The sequence below is a fragment of the Chanodichthys erythropterus genome, chromosome 11 (genome assembly GCF_024489055.1).
Source record: "Chanodichthys erythropterus isolate Z2021 chromosome 11, ASM2448905v1, whole genome shotgun sequence".
Lineage (NCBI taxonomy): Eukaryota > Metazoa > Chordata > Actinopteri > Cypriniformes > Xenocyprididae > Chanodichthys > Chanodichthys erythropterus.
This window is the reverse complement of record NC_090231.1, coordinates 56,161,259-56,184,834: the sequence shown is the minus strand read 5'-3', so window position 1 is coordinate 56,184,834 and position 23,576 is coordinate 56,161,259. Positions and strand designations below refer to the sequence as shown.

Sequence of the window (23,576 nt, the reverse complement as noted above, 5' to 3'; positions counted from 1 at the left end):
GCAGGGGGAGAGTTTGGGGCGTGGCTACTGCAGCAGGGGGACAGTTTGGGGCGTGGCTACTGCAGCAGGTGGAGAGATTGGGGCATGGCTACTGTAGCAGGCTGAGAGTTTGGGGTGTGGCTACTGCAGCAGGGGGACAGTTTGGGGCGTGGCTACTGCAGCGGGGGGAGAGTTTGGGGCGTGGCTACTGCAGCAGGGGGACAGTTTGGGGCGTGGCTACTGCAGCAGGGGGACAGTTTGGGGCGTGGCTACTGCAGCAGGTGGAGAGATTGGGGCGTGGCTACTGTAGCAGGCTGAGAGTTTGGGGTGTGGCTACTGTAGCAGGCTGATAGTTTGGGGAGTGGCTAATGTAACAGGCTGAGAGTTTGGGGCGTGGCTACTGCAGCAGGTTGAGTGTTTGGGCGTGGCTACTGCAGCAGGTGGAGAGTTTGGGGCGTGGCTACTGCAGCAGGATGAGAGTTTGGGGCGTGGCTACTGCAGCAGGCTGAGAGTTTATGGCATAGAGTTTGGGGAATGGCTACTGCAGCAGGTGGAGAGTTTGGGGCGTGGCTACTGCATCAGGATGAGAGTTTGGGGCGTGGCTACTGCAGCAGGGGGACAGTTTGGGGCGTGGCTACTGCAGCAGGTTGAGCGTTTGGGCGTGGCTACTGCAGCAGGTGGAGAGTTTGGGGTGTGGCTACTGCAGCAAGTGGAGAGATTGGGGCGTGGCTACTGTAACAGGCTGAGAGTTTGGGGTGTGGCTACTGCAGCAGGGGGACAGTTTGGGGCGTGGCTACTGCAGCAGGTGGAGAGATTGGGGCATGGCTACTGTAGCAGGCTGAGAGTTTGGGGTGTGGCTACTGCAGCAGGGGGACAGTTTGGGGCGTGGCTACTGCAGCGGGGGGAGAGTTTGGGGCGTGGCTACTGCAGCAGGGGGACAGTTTGGGGCGTGGCTACTGCAGCAGGGGGACAGTTTGGGGCGTGGCTACTGCAGCAGGTGGAGAGATTGGGGCGTGGCTACTGTAGCAGGCTGAGAGTTTGGGGTGTGGCTACTGTAGCAGGCTGATAGTTTGGGGAGTGGCTAATGTAACAGGCTGAGAGTTTGGGGCATGGCTACTGCAGCAGGTTGAGTGTTTGGGCGTGGCTACTGCAGCAGGTGGAGAGTTTGGGGCGTGGCTACTGCAGCAGGATGAGAGTTTGGGGCGTGGCTACTGCAGCAGGCTGAGAGTTTGGGGCATAGAGTTTGGGGAATGGCTACTGCAGCAGGTGGAGAGTTTGGGGCGTGGCTACTGCATCAGGATGAGAGTTTGGGGCGTGGCTACTGCAGCAGGGGGACAGTTTGGGGCGTGGCTACTGCAGCAGGTTGAGCGTTTGGGCGTGGCTACTGCAGCAGGTTGAGTGTTTGGGCGTGGCTACTGCAGCAGGTGGAGAGTTTGGGGTGTGGCTACTGCAGCAAGTGGAGAGATTGGGGCGTGGCTACTGTAACAGGCTGAGAGTTTGGGGTGTGGCTACTGTAGCAGGCTGAGAGTTTGGGGCGTGGCTAATGTAACAGGCTGAGAGTTTGGGGCGTGGCTACTGCAGCAGGTGGAGAGTTTGGGGCGTGGCTACTGCAGCAGGCTGAGAGTTTGGGGCGTGGCTACTGCAGCAGGGGGACAGTTTGGGGCGTGGCTACTGCAGCAGGGGGACAGTTTGGGGCGTGGCTACTGCAGCAGGTGGAGAGATTGGGGCGTGGCTACTGTAGCAGGCTGAGAGTTTGGGGTGTGGCTACTGTAGCAGGCTGATAGTTTGGGGAGTGGCTAATGTAACAGGCTGAGAGTTTGGGGCGTGGCTACTGCAGCAGGTTGAGTGTTTGGGCGTGGCTACTGCAGCAGGTGGAGAGTTTGGGGCGTGGCTACTGCAGCAGGATGAGAGTTTGGGGCGTGGCTACTGCAGCAGGCTGAGAGTTTGGGGCATAGAGTTTGGGGAATGGCTACTGCAGCAGGTGGAGAGTTTGGGGCGTGGCTACTGCATCAGGATGAGAGTTTGGGGCGTGGCTACTGCAGCAGGGGGGGGCAGTTTGGGGCGTGGCTACTGCAGCAGGTTGAGCGTTTGGGCGTGGCTACTGCAGCAGGTTGAGTGTTTGGGCGTGGCTACTGCAGCAGGTGGAGAGTTTGGGGTGTGGCTACTGCAGCAAGTGGAGAGATTGGGGCGTGGCTACTGTAACAGGCTGAGAGTTTGGGGTGTGGCTACTGTAGCAGGCTGAGAGTTTGGGGCGTGGCTAATGTAACAGGCTGAGAGTTTGGGGCGTGCCTACTGCAGCAGGTGGAGAGTTTGGGGCGTGGCTACTGCAGCAGGCTGAGAGTTTGGGGCGTGGCTACTGCAGCAGGTGGAGAGTTTGGGCGTGGCTACTGCAGCAGGTGAAGAGTTTGGGGCGTGGCTACTGCAGCAGTGGCCTACCTTTACCTGTTGAGACATGCCTTTACAAGCACCAGTAGGAGATGTTTGTTGAAAATAAGCTTTATTTTTCGGCTGTGTCCGAAATCACCCCCTAGACCCTTAAAGGGGACATGTTTTCAATAAGTTGAATCAACTCCACAGCAACTACATAAATGCATCCATTAACCATTCAGAAACATCCAGTTTCATTCTAAAAGTTGTAACTTCTTCCTGATTCTCTCCATCAGTGTCGACTCCGGTTTGAACAATGTAAGGCTGAACACCGTTACTGACAATCCTCATTTTGTCTGCGTGAGATTCTCCAGTTTTGTTGTTGTTGAGCAACTGAAGCGTGAGCTGTTAAAGCTCCGCCCTCTTCTAGAAAGGAGGGAGCAGCAGCTCATTTGCATTTAAAGGGACACACACAAAAATGGTGTGTTTTTGCTCACACCCAAACAGGGGCAAATTTGACAAGCTATAATAAATGATCTGTGGATTTTGAGCTGAAACTTCACAGACACATTCTGGGGACACCAGAGACTTATATTACATCTTGAGAAAAGGCACTATTGAGGGAACAGCCATTTGTAGTTGTGTCCAAAACCATAGTGGACGTTATTGAATGCACTCATTCAATCCCACAATGCACCGCAATAATGAGTGTACAACTGATGTACACTCAATGGAGGATACCCATAATGCACTGTGAGAGTCACACGCCAAATTAATTCCTGTGTCTGACCAGAAGATGGCGCCCACAGCTCCTACAAGTGAACTATATTAGTGGAGTAATGTAGGGAGTAGTGAATGAGGGTATAGGGGGTGATTTCAGACATAGCCTGCATTTATTTTCTTACCCCATTGGCAGATTTGTTCGTTTTAAGCATAAAGTCATTTAATTTGTTCAGAAAACAAGAATTTATATCTTATGTTATTTTGCTTCTCAAGTAAATATATCTTAATTAAATAATGTTTGATAACACTTTAGGATCCAATTCTCAGTATTAACTAGATGCTTATTATTAGCATGCATATTATTGGTTATTGGCTGTTTATTAGTACTTATCAAGCACATAGTAATGCCTCATTCTGCATGTCCATATTCTACTTGCCTTAATCCCAATACCTAAACTTAACCACTACCTTACTATTAATAAGCAGTAGTTAGGAATTTATTGAGGAAAAAGTTGTAGTTAATAGTGAAAATTGGACCCTGAATTAAAGTGTGACCGAATGTTTAGATGTTTTACTGAAAAACAAGACAAAAATACTGAGAAAGAACATTATATTTGGTAGGAAATGTAGTAAATGCACAGAAAATGAGCGTGTTTGAATGATCTGTGGACACCTGGACTGATTGTTTCTCCTGATGTGAGCCGTAAAAAAAAAAAAGCAAAAAGTTCTCTTCCAGTCTGAGAGATCAATTTAAATGCTTACAGGAACCCTGAGCAGCCCAGACCCCTTTATAGAGCCAAGAGAGTCATGCAAAAGTCAACAACCCCCTCTCGGTTCCTCTCACATGCTTATAAAAGCTCATAAAAGAATAGTGAGAAAACATTTATTCCAACAATTTCTTCAAAGAACAACCACCTAATATGTTTTTACTGGCATAGATGCTTTGAGAGTTATGATGTCCACTGGCATTCATTGACTTTATTAACTCTTGTAAAGTAAAACAGGTCGTTTGAATGCACTGAGCACTAGAGTGTGTCCTCAGTTGACCCACATCTGTTCTGCTAGAGAGATTATTAACCAATTATGGCGGAGCGGGGGTGCAGGGAATTAATTACTCAGAATGCGATGATATCTACGAAGACTGCAGGTGCATGAAATGATGCTCAGTCACTCAGTGATCAGAGGCCAAAACCGCAGGGCATGCAACAGCAGCTGAGTGAGGAAAGCCGACACACGCAGTAACATAGTCACCTGATGCGGAGAGGAGGCCTCGCCAGAGAACAGAGTGCTCAAATGCACAGCCTTCTCCTTTATGCTTTTTTTATGAAACTCCCTGGCCTTTAGAGTCTGAGCTTTCCTCTGAGTGAGGCCGACAGAAAGAAAACAGCAAAAAAGAGTGAGGAGATTAAAGGGTGAGCCTGTGGTGCACAGGAAAATCTGTTGTTAGATCTGTTTTTACTTATAATTAGGGCTTTCAATAGAATTGCGATTAATATCATGTTTGTTTTGTTTTTTTTTATGCCTGATTATAACCTGATTAATCTCACTGTTTGAATGTTGAAATTTGCTTTTAAACAAACCGAAATATTCTGAAACAAAAACATTAATAATTCATACTTGTGGACTATTTTTGTTAAAGGTTCCAGATGGAATTCATTTATCAATACACTTTTCATTAAGAACACTTCATAGAACATTGGTTCATAGCTCAGTATTTAGAAAGAGGACAGAACAAGTTTTAATGCCAGAATAGATAAATGCATTAACTGGGACATTCTATGAAATCGGTGCATTTTCCAATTCCAGAAGATGATTTAACCCTTTGGTGCTCCTCGTGTGGTGGTCAAAAGTGATTTTTTTATTTATTTATTTTTTATTGAAATGAAATTAATGTACTAAATTTTTGTTCGATAATGTTTTTTATTCAATATTTTGTATTTTTAGGAGATTTTATCATACTAAATTATATTTATGGAATAGTTATGATCCTTTATTAACCACTTTTTGAGAATAGACCTGAACATGACGTGACCGTATTGACCGTATTTTGGCGTTAAAAAACTACACTCTAAAAAATACTGGGTTGTTTCAACCCAAATTTGGGTCAAATATGGACAAACCCAACTGTTGGGTTAAAAAATGCATTTAAAAATTTAACCCAATGGTTGGATTTGTCCATTTTTGACCCAAACTTGGGTTGAAACAACCCAGCATTTTTTAGAGTGTACTGTCGGGATTTATTAAAGACACGCAGTGCAAAATTAGCGCTGAAAAGGCGTGGACTGAGTTGTTTTTGTGGCTGGCCTTATTGCATACGCATTTGTAGGAGTTTCCCTTTCAGACGCAAAATTTATGGAAGGAGAGTATTTAAATGAATCATGCGACGCGATTTACTAATGTTTAAGTTAGTCAACTTACTGGTATTTTCACCATTATTTAACGCCCCCCCAAAAAAACATGTCTTAACTCATTTTGCAACATCGCTGCAATTGTTGCTGGAGACACTGCAGAGAACAGAGAGCGGTGAGAAAATCAAAGCCATAAATCTAAACAAGTTGTCTTCCAAATTTGAGCTTGCTATCTCAAAAAAATGAGCTTTCAGTAAGATTTGATTTGGGTGCAGTACCAGACGTTTCCACTAGATTAAATTCATCTCCCATTAATTTCCAATGTGGTCAGGAGTACAAATGTGACTATTTATTTATTTATTTATTTTTTCAGGACTATTTATGCTTTTTGAATCATGTCCATGATTTTTGTTTGTGTGTGTTCACATAGCTAGTGCCAAAACCTTTCTTTACCAGGTTTCGTACCATTCCAATGAAGTAAAAAATTAAAAAATGTTTCGGTCAAAAAATGATTTAACAGCACACGAGCATCTCTGTGAGATTACAAACATTCTATATAGACAGTGATTTTGCCAAGTAAGACATGTTCCTGGATCAACATATTTTGTTGATCCTGGAACAAAATTCCTATCCGAAAATTTAGTCCTTACCTTTTCCCAACCTCTAAACCTAACCCTACCCATAACTTATCCCTAAAATCAGAGGGAAATGATAGTTGAATAACACTGTTTCGGAAGCACCTAAACCAGGTTGTAAGCCTAAACTTGACATTAATGGTAAACTTGTCCCTAAAATCTGACTGGTTGATTGGAATGTTGTTCCAGGATCAACAAAGATGTTGATCCAGGAGGGATGTTGTACTTGGTGAAATCACATTCACCATATATAGACATTCTAAAAATGTTGTTAAGTGCTAATAAATTGCATTTCAGGCAAAATGTGTAAAAATAGCTTAATATAATTTGGAATATTACTATTTCTTTAGAAAAGCGCAGGGTTAATGGTAACAAGGTTGACTGCTTTATATTTATATTTTATATTCATGACACTGCAAGGTGCTTATTAAAAAAGAATTTAATTACTATATCCCATTTTCAAAAAAAAATATCATGGTAACAGGGTTGATATTTTAAGATCTGACAAACGAAATTTAGTGATAAAAGGAGGTATTTATTACTTAAATGTATACTACTTAAATATTTACTAAAAGAGACAATAATGTAACTATGAATAGTATGTTATTTTAAGAGATGGTAACAGGGTTGACATTAAATCCAGGAAAACAACTTAAAATATTTTAAATAATATATTGAGAGAATAAAGACAAAATACTAGTTTTTATGTCCATGTTAATGAGGTGGCACCCATTTTGGAGAATGACCCAACTGCATTATATAAATGCACTGATTAAATATATATGTGAGCATATTTAATTTATATAAAAAGTCGGCAGTTTAACTTTAAAAGCCCTACTTATAAAACAAATATTAGTGGTCAGTCACCTGGCTAATCTCATCTTCCACCTTCTGGAGGCGCTGGAGCATTGCTCTCATGGCCAGCACTGCTGAGTGGCAGGTGGGTGCATTTCTTGAGCCTGAGCCGGCTGTGTTCTCTGCCTCCGATTGTGTGTGAGTGTGTGTGTGAGTCGGGTGAAGTGGTTTCCTCTGTGGATTCAGAGGACTGGAATGAAGCGAGGGGAAGAGAGGAGCCGAGGGTGGAAACTGTGAACACACAGCACATGTGGGCAGTGCTGGATATGGACTGTCCGACTGATAATACACAAACTTGTTGGGGAAATTTTGAAGTGTCTATAGTGAGGCAGATGTGAGGCATTTCATTCGTTTTACATGTGCAGCTTTCTTTAGTGTGTAATGTTGCTGTTTGAGCATGAAAGGGGGTTTTATTGGTTTAGATTAACTTTAGAGGTTCTACCTGTTTTATAGGAGGAACTTTCTTCCTGATAATGTTAAAGAGGGGACTATCAGTCATATCAAGCGATGGAAGTCTCGGGGGCCTCTCACCGTTACAGTCAGACTGAGATCATTATACCAGGAGCGGTTTCAGAGAAAGGAAGCCAGGGTCAGAAGTACAGGAAGAAGAAAAGAGAAAGAAGAGGTTAACCAGGAAGAGAGATACTCAGATCAGCCCTAGTAAAGTGATTCTCCAGAGATGACTATTTCAAATAATAGTTAACCCCAACACTTTTTATTTCGTTTGAAACTAGGACTGCACAATATTGGGGTTTTTTCTGTGATATACAATCCGATATGAAAACAACTTCACCAGATGGCTTGAATAACTCTATTAACTCGACATCAAACCTTGCGTGAAACATCAGGTACTAAATGTACTTTCTTTCTAAGTGGTCTTTGGGGGTGAAGATCAACTTTGGGTGTTCTACCTGTTTTTTAGGGGGTGGGGGTGGAGGAACTTTCTTCCTGATAATGTTAAAGAGGGGACTATCAGTCATATCAAGCGATGGAGGTCTTGGAGGCCTCTCACCGTTACAGTCAGACTGAGATCATTATACCAGGAGCGGTTTCAGAGAAAGGAAGCCAGGGTCAGAAGGACAGGAAGAAGAAAAGAGAAAGAAGAGATTAACCAGGCACAGAAAAACTCAGATCAGCCCTAGTAAAGTAATGTCATAATATCTTCCCACCTTGTAGTCGCATTTAGCAGATTAGAACTGGACGATAATAGTTTACATTTTTGCAACAATATTAACAATCATGCAATAGAGATTTGCTATATCATATATACTGCTTTATGTGAGTATACTGTAATGTAATGCAAATCTTTACCTGCCTGCGTATAGAACAGCTTGCTGTGCTGTCCTCAAATTTTGCTAGAAGTTGAGTGGCCATAAACTTGACCTTGTTTTCCTTCATTTCCCGTCCCTCACTGGATACAGAAGAACTCTGATTGAAGGGTTTGGCTGTCTAGAAGAGAAATAGACCAATCAGAATCAGTTCCAGTTTCACATGCTTTTCTCTTCAGTTTAGCATTACTATACACTATAACACTGTAATACTGACCTCTTCTAAGTAACTAATTTTCCGTCTTCTCTTGTATATGGCATCGTTGTCTTCAAACTTTTTATCAGTCTAAGAAGCACAACAACAGTAAATTATACTTTCAATGCTGTCAATAGAATTGTGATCATTAACATTTTTATGCCTGATTAATTATAATTTCACTAAAAATACATACAAATTCTGAAACAATAAGTTACACTCTAAAAAATGCTGGGTTAAAAACAACCCAATTTAGGATGAAAATGGACGAATCCAGCAATTGGGTTGTTTTAACCCAGTGATTGGGTTGTTTTAACCCAGTGATTGAGTTGTTTTAACCCAGTGATTGGGTTGTTTTAACCCAGTGATTGAGCTGTTTTAACCCAGTGATTGGGTTGTTTTAACCCAGTGATTGAGCTGTTTTAACCCAGTGATTGGGTTGTTTTAACCCAGTGATTGGGTTGTTTTAACCCAGCGATTGAGCCGTTTTAACCCAGCGATTGAGCCATTTTAACCTAGCGATTAGGTTGTTTCAACCCAGCGAATTTATTGTTTTAACCCAGTGATTTGGTTGTTTTAACCCAGTGATTGGGTTGTTTTAACCCAGTGATTGGGTTGTTTTAACCCAGCGATTGAGCCATTTTAACCTAGCGATTAGGTTGTTTCAACCCAGCGAATTTATTGTTTTAACCCAGTGATTTGGTTGTTTTAACCCAGGGATTGAGTTGTTTTAACCCAGTGAATGAATTGTTTTAACTCAGCGATTGGGTTGTTTTAACCCAGCGAATGGGTTGTTTTAACCCAGGGATTGAGTTGTTTTAACCCAGTGAATGAATTGTTTTAACCAAAAGGTTGGGTTGTTTTAACCCAGCGGTTGGGTTGTTTTAACCCAGGGATTGAGTTGTTTTAACCCAGTGAATGAATTGTTTTAACTCAGCGATTGGGTTGTTTTAACCCAGCGAATGGGTTGTTTTAACCCAGCGAATGGGTTTAACCTAGCAGTTAGGTTTTTAACCAAGCGAATGTGTTGTTTTAACCCAGCGAATAGGTTTAACCCAGCGAATGGGTTAAATATTTGACTTAAATTTAACTCAACTATTGCTTAAAATGAACCCAAAATATGTGGGAAAGTAACATTTATTAATAAGTTTAATGAATAATAATTAAACAAAAAACATTTATTAAATTGCTTATTGATAAATGTTCACCTTTTGATTATTATTGTTTCCTCTAATAATTATGTGTCTGATTTTAATTTCCAACCTATTTTGGGCTCATGCTAAGCCAGCCATATACTATTTTTTTAACAATAGTTGAGTTAAATAAAACTGATCAGCACGACGGACAAACATTTAACCCAACCGCCGGGTTAAAACAACCCAGTCGCTGGGTTTGTACCTTTTCAACTCAACAAGCATTTTTTAGAGTGTACGCTTATATTTCATACTTGTGGACTTTATGTATGTTAAAGGTCCCAACTGGAATTCATTTTAATTTCTTATAAAAATACATTTTCAAATAAGAAGACATATAAGAACAGTTTTTCATAGCTGAGTTTTTCTTTATAAATTTCACAGTGATGTCCAAATAGCATGATGATAGCATGAACAAAACAAAAGTCCCCCAAACACAAACTGTAAAAGCTCTTGTAATAGATCAAACCCATTGTATACTACCTTTGGTATGCGTTTACGAGGCTGAAGTGAACTCAGGTACTTGTAAGCAGGTCTGGGAGAACCTGATGAACATTTTTCATTATTTGCATCACCATCTCGCTTTGAATCTACAATAAACCACATGACAAAAAATTTGCATGACATTTGTCAATAAACAAGCATTGTAACCAAACATACATACATAAAATTGTCATATTGCAGCTTGATTTCACTAGAAGAAGCCATCTGAATCAAACATGCTCCTGCTGTATCACAGGTATGACATTTCACTTCTCTGAGGCCAGACAATATATAATATTTACGGCCTCCTTCAGTCCGGTGATGTGCAGATCTGTAGGGCGGGAACCTGGTCTCAGACAGACATGCATTCCTGACATGACTGAAGGAATTGTGTAACACAAATGTTCTGGTGCGAAAGGCCAGATAGAATGTTTCTCTTTAGTGATTTTTCATAAAAGCACTGTATGTTTCCTTTAATGGTCACACGTTATGCAAACTCAAACTAGGTGGAAGACTCAGCGCAGGTAAAAGGTTGCAGTCTGTTCTTTAAGCACCTTTAATTGTAGTATACTAAACTGGTGTACTTAAAGCCTGCTAAATTGGAACAACTAATTTTGTACTTAATTGTGTGGAAGTAGTGCTGAGGTCCAACTAAACGTATATTTGATTGTGATAAAGTGAGTAAAGCAAGTGAACTTTAGGTACACTTTGAATATCTTAAATTTAAAGACCATTTAAAGATCCTTATTAATAGTGATATTAAAACATTTTTTATGCATAATATTAAGAAATGTGCATTGTGCAATAAAGAAATACTATATCAGTAAGTCTTAAGTGATGTGTCAATAAATATGTTAATGTATTTGAAGTATACTTAGTATGAAATAAATGTATTTTAAACAGATTTTGGTAAAGTTTTTTTTGTACTAAGGACGCTACATATGTCATTAAGGAAGTTCCATCCAATTGTCATGCTGGACATAAATATTACTGTTTTTAAATTCAACATTTTTTAATATATACTTTTTTTTAATCTCCTAAATTCAATCAAAGAAGCCGAGGAGGCTGTCAAAAAATTGTGGCTGATACTGATATTAAACTGAAAAACCTGTAGCTGTAGTTTGCCATTTTTGCCAAATACTTTTGTCAGATAAATACCTTAACCAAGTTTAGTGTTTTGTTCTTTCCTCATATTTAAAATACTATATATTAAATATATATATATATATATATACTGTGTATATATATATATATATATATATATATATATATATATATATATATCATCATATCACATTTGGCCACTACTGTATATATGTACACTACAGTTCAAAGTTCAGATTTTTGTTTATTAATACTTTTATTACTCTGAAGATTTCTGAAGGATCATGTGACAGTAATGATGCTGAAAATTCAGCTTTGACATCACAGGATTTTTACTGATTTTACTGTAACAATTTCCTCTGTGTTTTGTGTTCCAGGACTTTTATTTTGAAGTGTATTTTCTGTTTCCATTGTTCCCTTTGTTCACTTCCTGTGGTCTGTTCCTGTTTGCCTTGCTTTCTGTAGTTACCCTTGTTTGTTTACATGACAATTCATTGCCCACACCTGTGTCTTGTCAAGCCTCTTGTTATCCAGTGTATATATACAGTACACCACTGTGTTTCAGTGGTCTGTCCTTGTCATGTTTTTGGTAAAGCTTATTTGCATTATTATATTCTTCTTTGTTCGTATGTTTATTCAATAAAACTGCCATGAATTGATCCTTGCCTCTCCTCTTCCCTGCGTCCTGCCATTTTAAATTGTGATAATATTTCTCAATATCACTATTTTACTGTATCTTTGATCAAATGAATGAAGCTTTGGTGAGCAGAAGAGACTTTTAAAAAACTTTTGAACGGTAGTGTACTTGATTCTGTATAAATGGTAGTAGGCAAATATGCTATTCCAAACAAAGTCAGTGACCCTTAATGGACTGTTATGAACGAGTTCACAATCTACCTGAAGGAGGTAGAGGCGTTCCCCGGAAAAGCTCATAGAATTTGGAGAGGTAGATGCCCATGCTGGTCTTGTCTGGCTCCGGTCCTGACGCCAGCTCTTTCCCTGTGATGAACGGCTTGATGCCAAACTCCTTTTCGGCCACGTCAAATGCCAGCTGAAGGTTTTTGGCACAGTCTTGCTCATTCAGAGAGTCGTAATCGCTACAGGAAACAATATGATAAGAACAGAGAGCACAGGAATTAAACAAGCTGTCCTCTTGATGACATTTGTGCTAGGAAAGGTCAATCCCAAGTTATGAAACTTCTCTGTTTAGCTTTAGCAACTTTTGACAGACTTGAAAAATGGCTCCTGATAAAGTGTGTGAAATATTGCACATGGTTACGCTGTTCAAACTCTTTCACAGCCAAGAACGCTCAAGTTTAAAAGGCAAAGTTTTTATGAATAAGTATCGTGTGGCAGGACATCTGAAAGAAATAACATGGGAAAGTGATTTCTCAAGAGGTCAAAGTGCTTTTCACATGTCCTGCTCATGTTTAGGATTACACAGTAACTAACCGTGCAAAGGCAAATGCTAAGAAACACACAGGACTGGATCTGTTGCCAACACAGAACATGATTTGTGGGCATGTCAGGAAACAGACCAAATATTTATGAAATGTGCTAATGACTTAATTCCATTGCTTATGTTTTACTCATCAGATGAACATTATCAAAGTGTCATGTCATCTACTGTTTTACTAGGGACTGCCATATTCATCCTTTATAATGAACAATATTAACATGTATTATGGTTGTTAAGAAATGGTACTGTACCATGGAAATATTATGTTTGTTTGTTGTTTTGCACGTGGTACCATTGTAATACCAATACCATGTGTTTTTGGATACTGTACCATGGTAATACTATGGGTTTTCTTAGACTTGGTACTATGTTAATGCCATGCTTTTTTAAGAACCGTATTTATTTGGACATGGCACCATGAGACTGTGCGTTTTGATATTTATTTTTGGTAACACTTTATTAGGGGTTCAAGTGCTTAGCGCTGAAACCTTATTGTAATTGTTAGATTTCCCGAGGATCAGCATTCTCCCCTAAAAGTGATCGGGCAGACCAAACTGTAAGTCGTAGAGACTTGAAACTTTGAGGGCTGGTAGTACTCACACCGTCTACAAAGTCACCAAAGCTTGCCCCAATCGGCCTCATAGGGGCGCTACAGCGGAGAAAAGTACAAAATCGCTCATAACTCCTTTGATGGTCACCCTGGCGAAATTTTTGGATTTTTTGAAAAATCTACTATTGCGAACTAGTCCTACGTTTTTGGCCCAATCAGAACCAAACCAGTGCAGCAAGATTCTCTGGAGTCTGACTGTCAATAATTATCAAAAAAAGGTTGACATTTCAGTTCACGGGGGTGCAGAGTTTTACTAAAACAGCTATAGCTCATTAACGGAATGACATATTTTCACCAAACTTGGCACACAAGCGTAAGAGCTCATTCTGTGGTCGCATGAAAAATGACGTGGCGACTGGCCGTTTGGTGGCATTACAACATGAAAAAATACCTGTCCAAGTTGCCAAGACTGCCTTAGAGGACATCTCAAACGCGTCCGCCGGCGACCAATGAAGTTTGAGCAGCTTTCAGACAAGCTTTACAGGGGCCAATCGGAACGAAACAGGGGCGCCTGCGCGCTTTTCACGTGGCTAAAGGATCGGATATGCAATTTAATCGCACATGCCCACAACATTTATACCGCAAGTTAGAACTCCTGATTCTGAGCAACTTTGCCTCTAGGACCGACGCTGTCAATCGAACCATGTATTTCATTAGTAAATTGCTGTTATTGGCTGTAAATATTCTTTTCCATCTCAGATGTAAATGGTTGTATGCTTGCTAAAGAAAACATCATAACTTTTTACACAAGTGTTTAAAGACCTTAAAGTGCTTAACCCCAATAATTGCTGCTCGCAGCTATATTTTTACAGTGTCATTATACGTGATACATGTAGTTACTATAGCAATGACTATGAATTATGCATAATTACATACACCTAAACCAAACCCTAACCATATTGTAAGTACATGTTAATTAATATTACTCAATATGTAGATGTATAATTACACTGTAACAAGGACACCTTAAAATAAAGTGTAACCTTCTTTTCTGGATATGCGGTATAATACCACGGTAGTCGTAAACAGTACTGTAATATGCTTCTTTTTTTTTGCACATTGTATCATAGTAATACAATTTTCACTTTGTAGCATGGTAATACTATGTATATATTTAGACATGTACCTTGGTAATACCACAGTATTTTGAAATACCTTGGAGTATCATGTAAATATCATGGTACTGTATATTAATAATGGTAATAATACAGTGCCATTGTGTATATTAAAACACTATGGTATCGCCAACACTTTACCATATTACTGTCAGAATACTATGGTAAGGGACTTTCAAGATGGCTCTAAGTGATTCGGTAACACTTTATTTTACAGTGTCATTGTTACACGTTACTACATTAATAACTACAAATTACACATAATTAGAGACAAAGACAATGTTCTGCTGATGTTTCCTGCGGATGAGAGATGATGTAAAGAATCTCACATGAGCTGCGGTCTGAAGTGATGAATAAGAGCACAGAGAGCCAGGCCACTGCTCCAACAGGAAGTGAGGTCAGTCACACTCACACCCTTGTAGCCCTCTGTCTGCTTCTGACACCACGTCAGTAACCGACTCGGTCTGATCTCAGACTCTGTTAGACACACAAACACAAGCAGAGGAAAATGTTATTTTGAATCTGATCAACCCGAACAAATATACAAGGGTTGATGATCTGTGCTGAAAGTCAAGGTGACATCTTCTCTTTGTCGGCTATCTGAACTTGCCGCATCAATGTCAGAGCAGAATAATCATCCTCTTACCTAACACATATTTATTAATGTTTCATAGTAGTGTGTCACCCTGACAGCTAACAGCTGTTTTTAGGTGCAGTAAAGCCAGGTGTCAACAAGCACAATTGAACAGTAAGAGCTGAAAGGATTTATTGTGATTGATTTAAGGAAACAGCAGCACGAACAGAGCCTAGAGAAATGTGGTAGTTCTGTTTTTGCCTCTTATTTTATTTCCTCTTATGAGGCAAAATTAGACAAGGAAAGAGGAAGTTCTGCAGAAAAGTCCATGTTTTGCAGCACATTTTGTATTAATGTATAATACCGGTCAAAAATTTGGAATATTAAGATTTTTTGAAAGAAGTCTCTTCTGCTCACCAAGGCTGCATTTATTCAATTAAAAATACAATAAAAACAGTAATAATGTGAAATATTATTACAATTTAAAATAATTATTTTCTTCTTTAAAGGTGCCCTAGAATCAGAAATTGAATTTATCTTGGCATAGTTGAATAACAAGAGTTCAGTACATGGAAAAGACATACAGTGAGTTTCAAACTCCATTGTTTCCTCCTTCTTATATAAATCTCATTTGTTTAAAAGACTTCCGGAAAACACTCGGATCTCAACATAACACAGACTCTTACGTAACAGTCGGGATCATTAATATGTATGACCCCAATATTTGCATAATGCCAGCCCATTCGACGCATTAGACAAGGAAAGGCAGTATTAACGGCTGGATCTGTGCACAGACAAGGTAAGCAAGCAAGAACAACAGCGAAAAATGGCAGATGGAGCAATAATAACTGACATGATCCATGATATCATGATATTTTTAGTGATATTTGTAAATTGTCTTTCTAAATGTTTCATTAGCATGTTGCTAATATACTGTTAAATGTTGTTAAAGTTACTATCGTTTATTACTGTATTCACGGAGACGAGAGTCGTTGCTATTTTCATTATTAAACACTTGCAGTCTGTATAATGCATGAACACAACTTCATTCTTTATAAATCTCTCCAACAGTGTAGCGTTAGCCGTTAGCCACAGAGCATATCCTCAAACTCAAACAGAATCAAATGTATCCATCAAAATAAATACTTTACTCACATAATTTGAAGCATGCATACAGCATGCATGACGAACATCTTGTAAAGATCCATTTGAGGGTTATATTAGCTGTGTAAACTTTGTAAATGCAATGTATAGTCGAGAGCTCGTGGGGCAGAGGAAGCGCATCTCTTAAAGGGGCCGTGCTGCCAAAATCAGTGTATATTTAATGATGCCCCAAAATAGGCAGTTAAAAAAATTAATTAAAAAGAATCTATGGGGTATTTTGAGCTGAAACTTCACAGACACATTCAGGGGACACCCTAGACTTATATTACATCTTGTAAAAAAACAATCTAGGGCACCTTTAATATATTTTAAAGAGTCATAAATTGAGAAATCAACTTTTCCTTGAGCTTTTGATATATAAGAATACCCTGTAAGTTTCAGAACTGAAAACTTCCTTGTTAGTCCAATAAAAGCTGTTATTGACACCAGGTCCAGCAAATGACTGATCCTGGAATGTCATAGATAGATGAAACCCCGCCTCTGTAGAAGAAATCAATGCCTACTTTATCATTGCAACATTAGCCCCTCCCACTGGTGTGATGAGAAGGAAAGAAGAGCGATACAGGCCTAAAATAACATTACCTTTCAAAGGATGCTAATGCTAGAAATGTGGTTATTATTTTCAACAATATAAATGCTTTATTTGTATTTGGTACATTTTACTGTGAATTCTTTGGTAAATCAATCGCCTTTCGGCACAAGCTTTGCAAACAGACTTTTACGATATGGACTCGACAGTAATGCAACAACATGTCAGTAACTGTGTTAAAACTAATGCCTGATCTGATATGGAATGATTCATGTACAGTCAGATGATCTTTGCCTATGTGTCAGTAAATCAAACCAGTGACTAAACGATCAACTTCACAATCTGTTCTTTAAGCTGTGATTAAATTATATATAGAACGCTCCCTTTACAATCGCTGGAGCTGTCAATCAAATAGCACGAGTTTATCAGTGACTGGGTTCTGGACTCGCGACACTACCATTCAAAAGTTTGGGGTTTTAATTTTAAGAACAATATTTTTATTCAGCAATGATGCATTAAATCGATAACTGAAGTGAATTATGTTTCACGGAACTAATTCATACATGTTTGAGGGTGAGTAAATAATGAATTTCCTGTTTTGGGGGGGGTGAACTATTGGGGGTAAATCTCCTTACGCCAGATTTGTTTAGGGTCGTACTCTCCTCGCTCCGCTGGTAATAACAAACCTCAGTCTGGATCGAATTCCCTCAGCAGAAATATATTCTGCCTCTCCCTGAACCTGCCACATGTCGGGAGGAGTGCACTCGCTCTGCTGTTTTGAGAACGTTCCTAAAACAGGAGCTGGCTGTTATCTGCTGGAAGTAGGAATGCTGTAAACACTCGCCTGAGCTGCTCGCCTTTTCTCATTGTCTGTGATTATCATATGCAAATGTCAGCCCTCATATACAGTACTAGCCTGGCGGCAACTCTTGAGGAACTGGATGATCCACTCAAAAAGTAAAAGAGCAGAGGATAATTATAGACACGTGTTAGACTGATTAGAAGGTTCTTCTAACCTCGCCTGGCCAAGTTGACAGGGCGGCGTATCGTGGCGGCCCGTTCCAGAGAGCACGACTTCATCTCTCCACAGATATAGTTGTTGCGGACCTGCGAAGGAGAAAACAGTAGTGAGAGATCATTTCAATGAGAGTAAATGATTCTGACTGGATGAGACATGTTAAACAAAAAAACATTGGTACACTGTAAAATCACTAGCTTGAAAACACAGCTTCATAAAACAGTGAAAGCATAATATATATATATATATATATATATATATATATAGAGAGAGAGAGAGAGAGAGAGAGAGAGAGAGAGAGAGAGATTTGTTGTGTTTATATACACTTACCAGTCAAACGTTTGTCAAAAAAATGTTAATGTTTTTTAAAGATGCTTGCATTTATACATTAAAACATTCATAAATACTTTTAATATATCTACAAATGTAATGTATTCCTGTGATCAAAGCTGAATTTTCAGCATCATTACTCCAGTCTTTAGTGTCACATGATTAATAATTGAGCACCAATATTAATCATGCTCAATTATTAATGATTCTTACTATTATAAAATTCTGAAATTAGTTTTTGCTTTTGGAAACCTTGATACATTTTTTCAGGATTATCTGATGAATAAAAAGTAAAAAAACAAAAAAAACACCAATTATTTAAAAATATAAATCTTTTGTAACATAAATGTTTTTACTGTCACTTTTGATCAATTTAATGTATCATTGCTGAATAAAAGTATTTATTTTCTTTCTTTTTTTTAAATCTTCCTTACCCCGGTTTCCACAAAATATTATGCCGCAAAAATTGTTTTCAACTAATTATCAGAAATGTTTCTTGAGCAGCAAATCAGCATATTAGAATGATTTCTGAAGGATCATGTGACATTGAAGCCTGGAGTAACGATGCTGAAAATTCAGCTTTGATCACAGAAATAATAAATGACATTTATAAAATATGTTGAATTAGAAAACAATTCTTTTAAATTGTAATAATATATCACAATATTACTGTTTTTGCTCTATTTTTTTATCAAATAAATGCAGCCTTGGTGAGCAGAAAAGACTGTAAAAAAAGTAAAATGTAAATAATAATAATAACATTAAAATTAATAAAAAATAATAAAAAAAACTAATTATTACAAACTTTTAACCGGTAGTGTATTAGTTTATTTATGGTGATTGTCATGGGTGTTTTATAAAAGCAGTACGTCACTTGAGCTTAGTTGAACTTAGTTACAATTTACTACATGTACTTACTATAGTAATAACAGTAAATTATGCATAATTACAAGTAACTAAACCTAAACCAAACCCTAACTCTAATAATACTCAGTACTTACTTGATTAAGTACATTGTCACCTTAAATTAAATTTTTGTAATGTAATGTATTGTGTGCACAAGTAGAAATGCCATCTCACCTGGTGTGGCCTCACACAGTTTGAATTAAGGTTTGGATAGCGTGTTCCTGGATCTATGGTGTACAAATCAAAATTTTTGGCAATGTTTTCAGGTGTTGTCTGAGGTAGCAATCGGTACAGACTCTCCCTAGAAAAATAATGAAGCAACTATATGAATAAGCTATTAATGGCATTCTAAGTACCTATTAGTTCACCCAAAAATAAAAATTCTGTCATTAATTACTCACTCTCATGTCGTTCCAAACCCGTTTGTCTTTGGAACACAAATTAAAATATTTTTGATGAAATGCTTCCGGGTTCTACGTCAGAACGCTGACTCAGTATTGGCGGACGTATGCGTGTGCTGCTGACACAGGAGCCACCAATAATGAGCCGGCGTTTTGAAATGACATGAGGGTGAGTAATTAATGACAGAAATTTCATTTTTGGGTGAACTAACCCTTTAAGGCTTTCAACATATTTGAAATAGAAAAAAAAGTCATAAATTAAAATGAATGAATATTAATTACGAGACATTTATTTATTTATGTCATCAATTTAATATGAACAAATGATCTTTGATTATAGATGAAAATATGTTTCACTATGCATCTGATGCATTTGTCTGCACATGTGAATTTTGACCTGCACTGACCTCTCTGCCAGCACCTCCAGTGGATTTCTACCCTGCGCCCAACTTTTTACCATCCAAGCCGTGTCAAAGGCTGCCAGGAAGCCTCGGGCACAGCCTGTCCCCATAGGCCAGAAGGGCTACAGTTAGACAGACAACCACAAACGCATGTCATCAGAATCTAACGTAATAATCATAAATATAAACAAGCACAAGTATGATGATTATTAAGTCATAATTGCACAGTAGTGTAATCTCACCTCCAGAAGGCTGTCTCCCACTAGTGCCACCAGTACACTATGACCAAACCTCTCCCTGACCAGAGCGGCATTTTCTGAGGCGTACATGCTGGTGAAGTCGAACATGGCCACATCAGGCTGACCGCAGTGGTTCATGGCGTAGTCCAGCGTGGGCAGCTGGTAGTGAGTGGCGTAGTCGGCTGCCTCTCGTGCATATGTCAGCAAAGCCTCTTGATTCACATTCTCACTGTTCAGCAGTGCCTCAGTGTCGATATAATCCTAGCAAATACAAAAAATTCTGTTACCACACCAGACATGTCTACTGGCTGTAAGCGAGCTGTGATAGCTGATTCTTTAAAGGTGCCCTAGAACCAGTTTTTACAAGATGTAATATAAGTCTAAGGTGTCCCCTGAATGTGTCTGTGAAGTTTCAGCTCAAAATACCCCATAGCTTTTTTTTAATACATTTTTTTAACTGTCTATTTTGGGGCATCATTAACTATGCACCGATTCAGGCTGCGGCCCCTTTAAATAGCGCGCTCCCTGCCGCTCCCAGTACATTAGCAACATGCTAATGAAACATTTAGAAAGACAATTCACAAATATCACTAAAAATATCATGATATCATGGATCATGTCAGTTACTATTGCTCCATCTGCCATTTTTCACTATTGTTCTTGCTTGCTTACCTAATCTGATGATTCAGCTGTGCACAGATCCAGACGTTAATACTGGCTGCCCTTGTATAATGCCTTGAACATGGGCTGGCATATGCAAATATTGGGGGCGTACATATTAATGATCCCGACTGTTACGTAACAGTCGGTGTTATGTTGAGATTCGCCTGTTCTTCTGAGGTCTTTTAAACAAATTAGATTTATATAAGAAGGAGGAAGCAATTTAGTTTGAAACTCAATGTATGTCTTTTCCATGTACTGAACTCTTGCTATTTAACTATGCCAAGGTAAATTCAATTTTTGATTCTAGGGCACCTTTAAAGGGGACCTATAATGCTCCTCTCACAAGATGTAATATAAGTCTCTGGTGTCTCCAGAATGTATCTCTGAAGTTCAGATCATGCGCTTAGATCGTTAAAATAGGGTCCTTTGTTTCTTATCAGAAATAAGAAAGCACAAAGCTCTTTGCAATTATTGGATGGGAGGCGCTACAAATAATGTTTGGTGTAGCAAAAAATTGCAGACCTGGGAACTCTGGCTTTAATTACGGATGAATCATGGGGTCAAATAGAGCCTGCTTTAATGTCACTATTTTTTAACTGTTAATGTGTTATTGTCGTGTTAACTAAATTCAACACAAGAGAGATTTTTTGCACAGTTCACACTCAGTCTGAACACGTTTTCCGGCACTCTTGTGATTAACAGGATATACAGTAATCAGCCCTGATCATCTGTGTTTTCAATTGGCCGATGGCATTAAAGCATCAAACTCACATGAACGATGACACCCTTGTCCAGCAGACTCTGCTTCTTAGCTGTCATGACAAAGTAGTGTGTGTTGTCTTTGTAGTATACGATGTTCTCTAGATCAATCCCTGCGAAAGAGACAAAATCAAGGTCTTACATGAATCTGTGTCATATTTTTTCTTACATGTAATATGACAAAATGATTCTCTTGAGGTCAGTGTGAGTTTAAGACAGGATTTTAAAGGAATTCAGTTTCAAAGGGGTACAAGTCACGACAGGTATACAAAGCATACGTATGTTCTTGAAGGGAGGAAGCCCATAATCCCCTGGAGGATAAACATTTACGTGACAAATCAGAGCAAGAGGATGATAACTCAAATATGGCTGCTCCTCACAGCAGATAACACTGACACGCTTATGGAAAACATTGTGGGAAAATACCGGAATGAGGTGAAAGTTCATCGCTGAAATGGTTGGGAGATATTTCTTTATTATCCACGGAGCTGAACGCCTAGTTTCGACTAATGTGATGTATTTTTAGTGGCTAATGTGGCTTATTTTGCTCACCGGTTTCCTGTTTGAGATCCTGAAAGAATTTCTGGTTGAAGATGAAGGCAACTCCACTTATCTCCTCAACCTTCGCTTCTGCGGTGGTGTTTCTGTTGATGAAGTTTGCCGTTATGGCGATGGCCAGTTTGCCACGAAATTCCTTCCTCCTGAACCCTGAGAAAAAGAGGAAGGGAAAAATGTAAGGGGAAAATGTTCTGGTCCCTACATAATGTCCCTCAAAATTTTTAAAACAATAATGTTCCTGTTTGACAGAGGTACACTAATGAAGGGAAAATGTGCCACTCTGCCAGTATCGCAAGCCCATTATTTTAGACTCAAAGACGCTCAGTGTAACCAACTACAACTAGACAGGTTTCCAGAGACTTTGACCAGAGTTATTATCATTAACTGAACCTAAAACCATACAGGAAAGTACAACATTTCTCATTTTTGTTTAGTTTAGGTTGAAGTACTAAAATAACTAAAACTAAAAACTATAAGTTAACAAAAATATAACAACAGAAAATATAAAACTGAAATCTAATTCAACATTTTAACCAAAAAAGATAACAATGACACTATATACTATATATATCAATGACACTAAAATAACTTGAAGATATTTGATGTTTAATGAAGAGAATTGTGGACCGATGAGATTTCACAGTGACCATGGCCCTGCCCACATGAATACAATATTTCTGAAAATGTTTTCTCTACATTTTGGCCTACCTTCACATGTTAGCAGTGTTTTTGGAAAAGCCTTCCAAAGTGAGAACTTTTCAATACGGCATTTTCTCTCTAATGCATATGGACAGGTGAAATGGAGATTTGGTGACATCCTGAACATTACACCGCTATATGGCAAAGTCTGTGAAGTACTGTAAATCTCTCTGTCTGCAAATGCCTATAATATTCATCTGTAGTTTTTAAAGCACTTTGGCATTTTTTGTATGAATGGTGTAATTTCTTTAGACACTTTTTGTGCAGAAAAAAAATGGAAGGCAAAAACTGCATTTGTACACGTGGAGAATCCCAAGAGATCGACAAGCTGTTCTGTTACTCATCACTTGTCACTCGGAAGAGTAATAGTGCCTTGTTGTTGTTTCCCTGCTGAAAAATTCAGCATAAACCAGCATGTTCTGCGGACAAGCATTGCTTTTGCTTGCATATTTCTATATTTAACACATTAATTATGTAAATAAAAAACAACAAGGTTAAAACATGATTTATTGAATTGTATAATTATGACTTTAATTTATTTTGCTCCCTCTGCTGAAAGTATACTTTAATTGTTTTATTTATGATTACATTATTAATCAATGTCACTGGTAAACTGGTATCATAACGTTTCAAAACATCAAAGGAATTGTCTCCTGTTTCAAAAGATCTGTACACAAACCAGTTAAAAAGAAACAAAAACATTTATTGATATGAAATCCAAGAAAAATGACTAATAAAAGCATAATCATAAGCACTTTGTTCAATAACAGGGGTTATGAGAAGAGCTCTTTAAATGGGAGTTAATAACTTGATTATAAAAGTTCAAAACTAAAAGACTTTCATGCTTATTTGTCCAGAAAGTGCACATAGAGAAAGGTATGTCATTGCAGTCAAGATAATAAAAGTTTTGAACGTGCACTTTCAACAATGGCTGAATTTG

At 38.8% G+C, this 23,576-nt stretch overlaps 1 protein-coding gene across 32 annotated transcripts in view; it reads right to left on the bottom strand.

Moving 5' to 3' along the window:
• Positions 1-23,576, bottom strand: part of mical2a (microtubule associated monooxygenase, calponin and LIM domain containing 2a) — an 89,901-nt gene that overhangs the window by 19,074 nt on the left and 47,251 nt on the right. For 18 of the 32 annotated variants that reach the window (XR_010896386.1, XM_067400132.1, XM_067400125.1 and 15 more), the window contains 15 exons: positions 21,932-22,087; positions 21,392-21,492; positions 19,961-20,218; positions 19,725-19,840; positions 19,091-19,217; positions 17,679-17,769; positions 14,725-14,872; positions 12,109-12,308; positions 10,108-10,214; positions 8,453-8,521; positions 8,219-8,356; positions 7,819-7,932; positions 7,350-7,451; positions 6,920-7,138; positions 4,321-4,428 (listed from right to left, as the gene is read on the bottom strand). Coding sequence is in view for 31 of the 32 variants with exons in the window: in XM_067400132.1 (XP_067256233.1) it covers positions 4,321-4,428; positions 6,920-7,138; positions 7,350-7,451; positions 7,819-7,932; positions 8,219-8,356; positions 8,453-8,521; positions 10,108-10,214; positions 12,109-12,308; positions 14,725-14,872; positions 17,679-17,769; positions 19,091-19,217; positions 19,725-19,840; positions 19,961-20,218; positions 21,392-21,492; positions 21,932-22,087 (2,054 nt within the window). In the remaining variant the exon portion in view is untranslated. The remainder of the gene's footprint in view (positions 1-4,320; positions 4,429-6,919; positions 7,139-7,349; positions 7,452-7,818; positions 7,933-8,218; positions 8,357-8,452; positions 8,522-10,107; positions 10,215-12,108; positions 12,309-14,724; positions 14,873-17,678; positions 17,770-19,090; positions 19,218-19,724; positions 19,841-19,960; positions 20,219-21,391; positions 21,493-21,931; positions 22,088-23,576) is intronic. The other 14 variants (XM_067400144.1, XM_067400149.1, XM_067400153.1 and 11 more) reach the window with 7 other exon arrangements.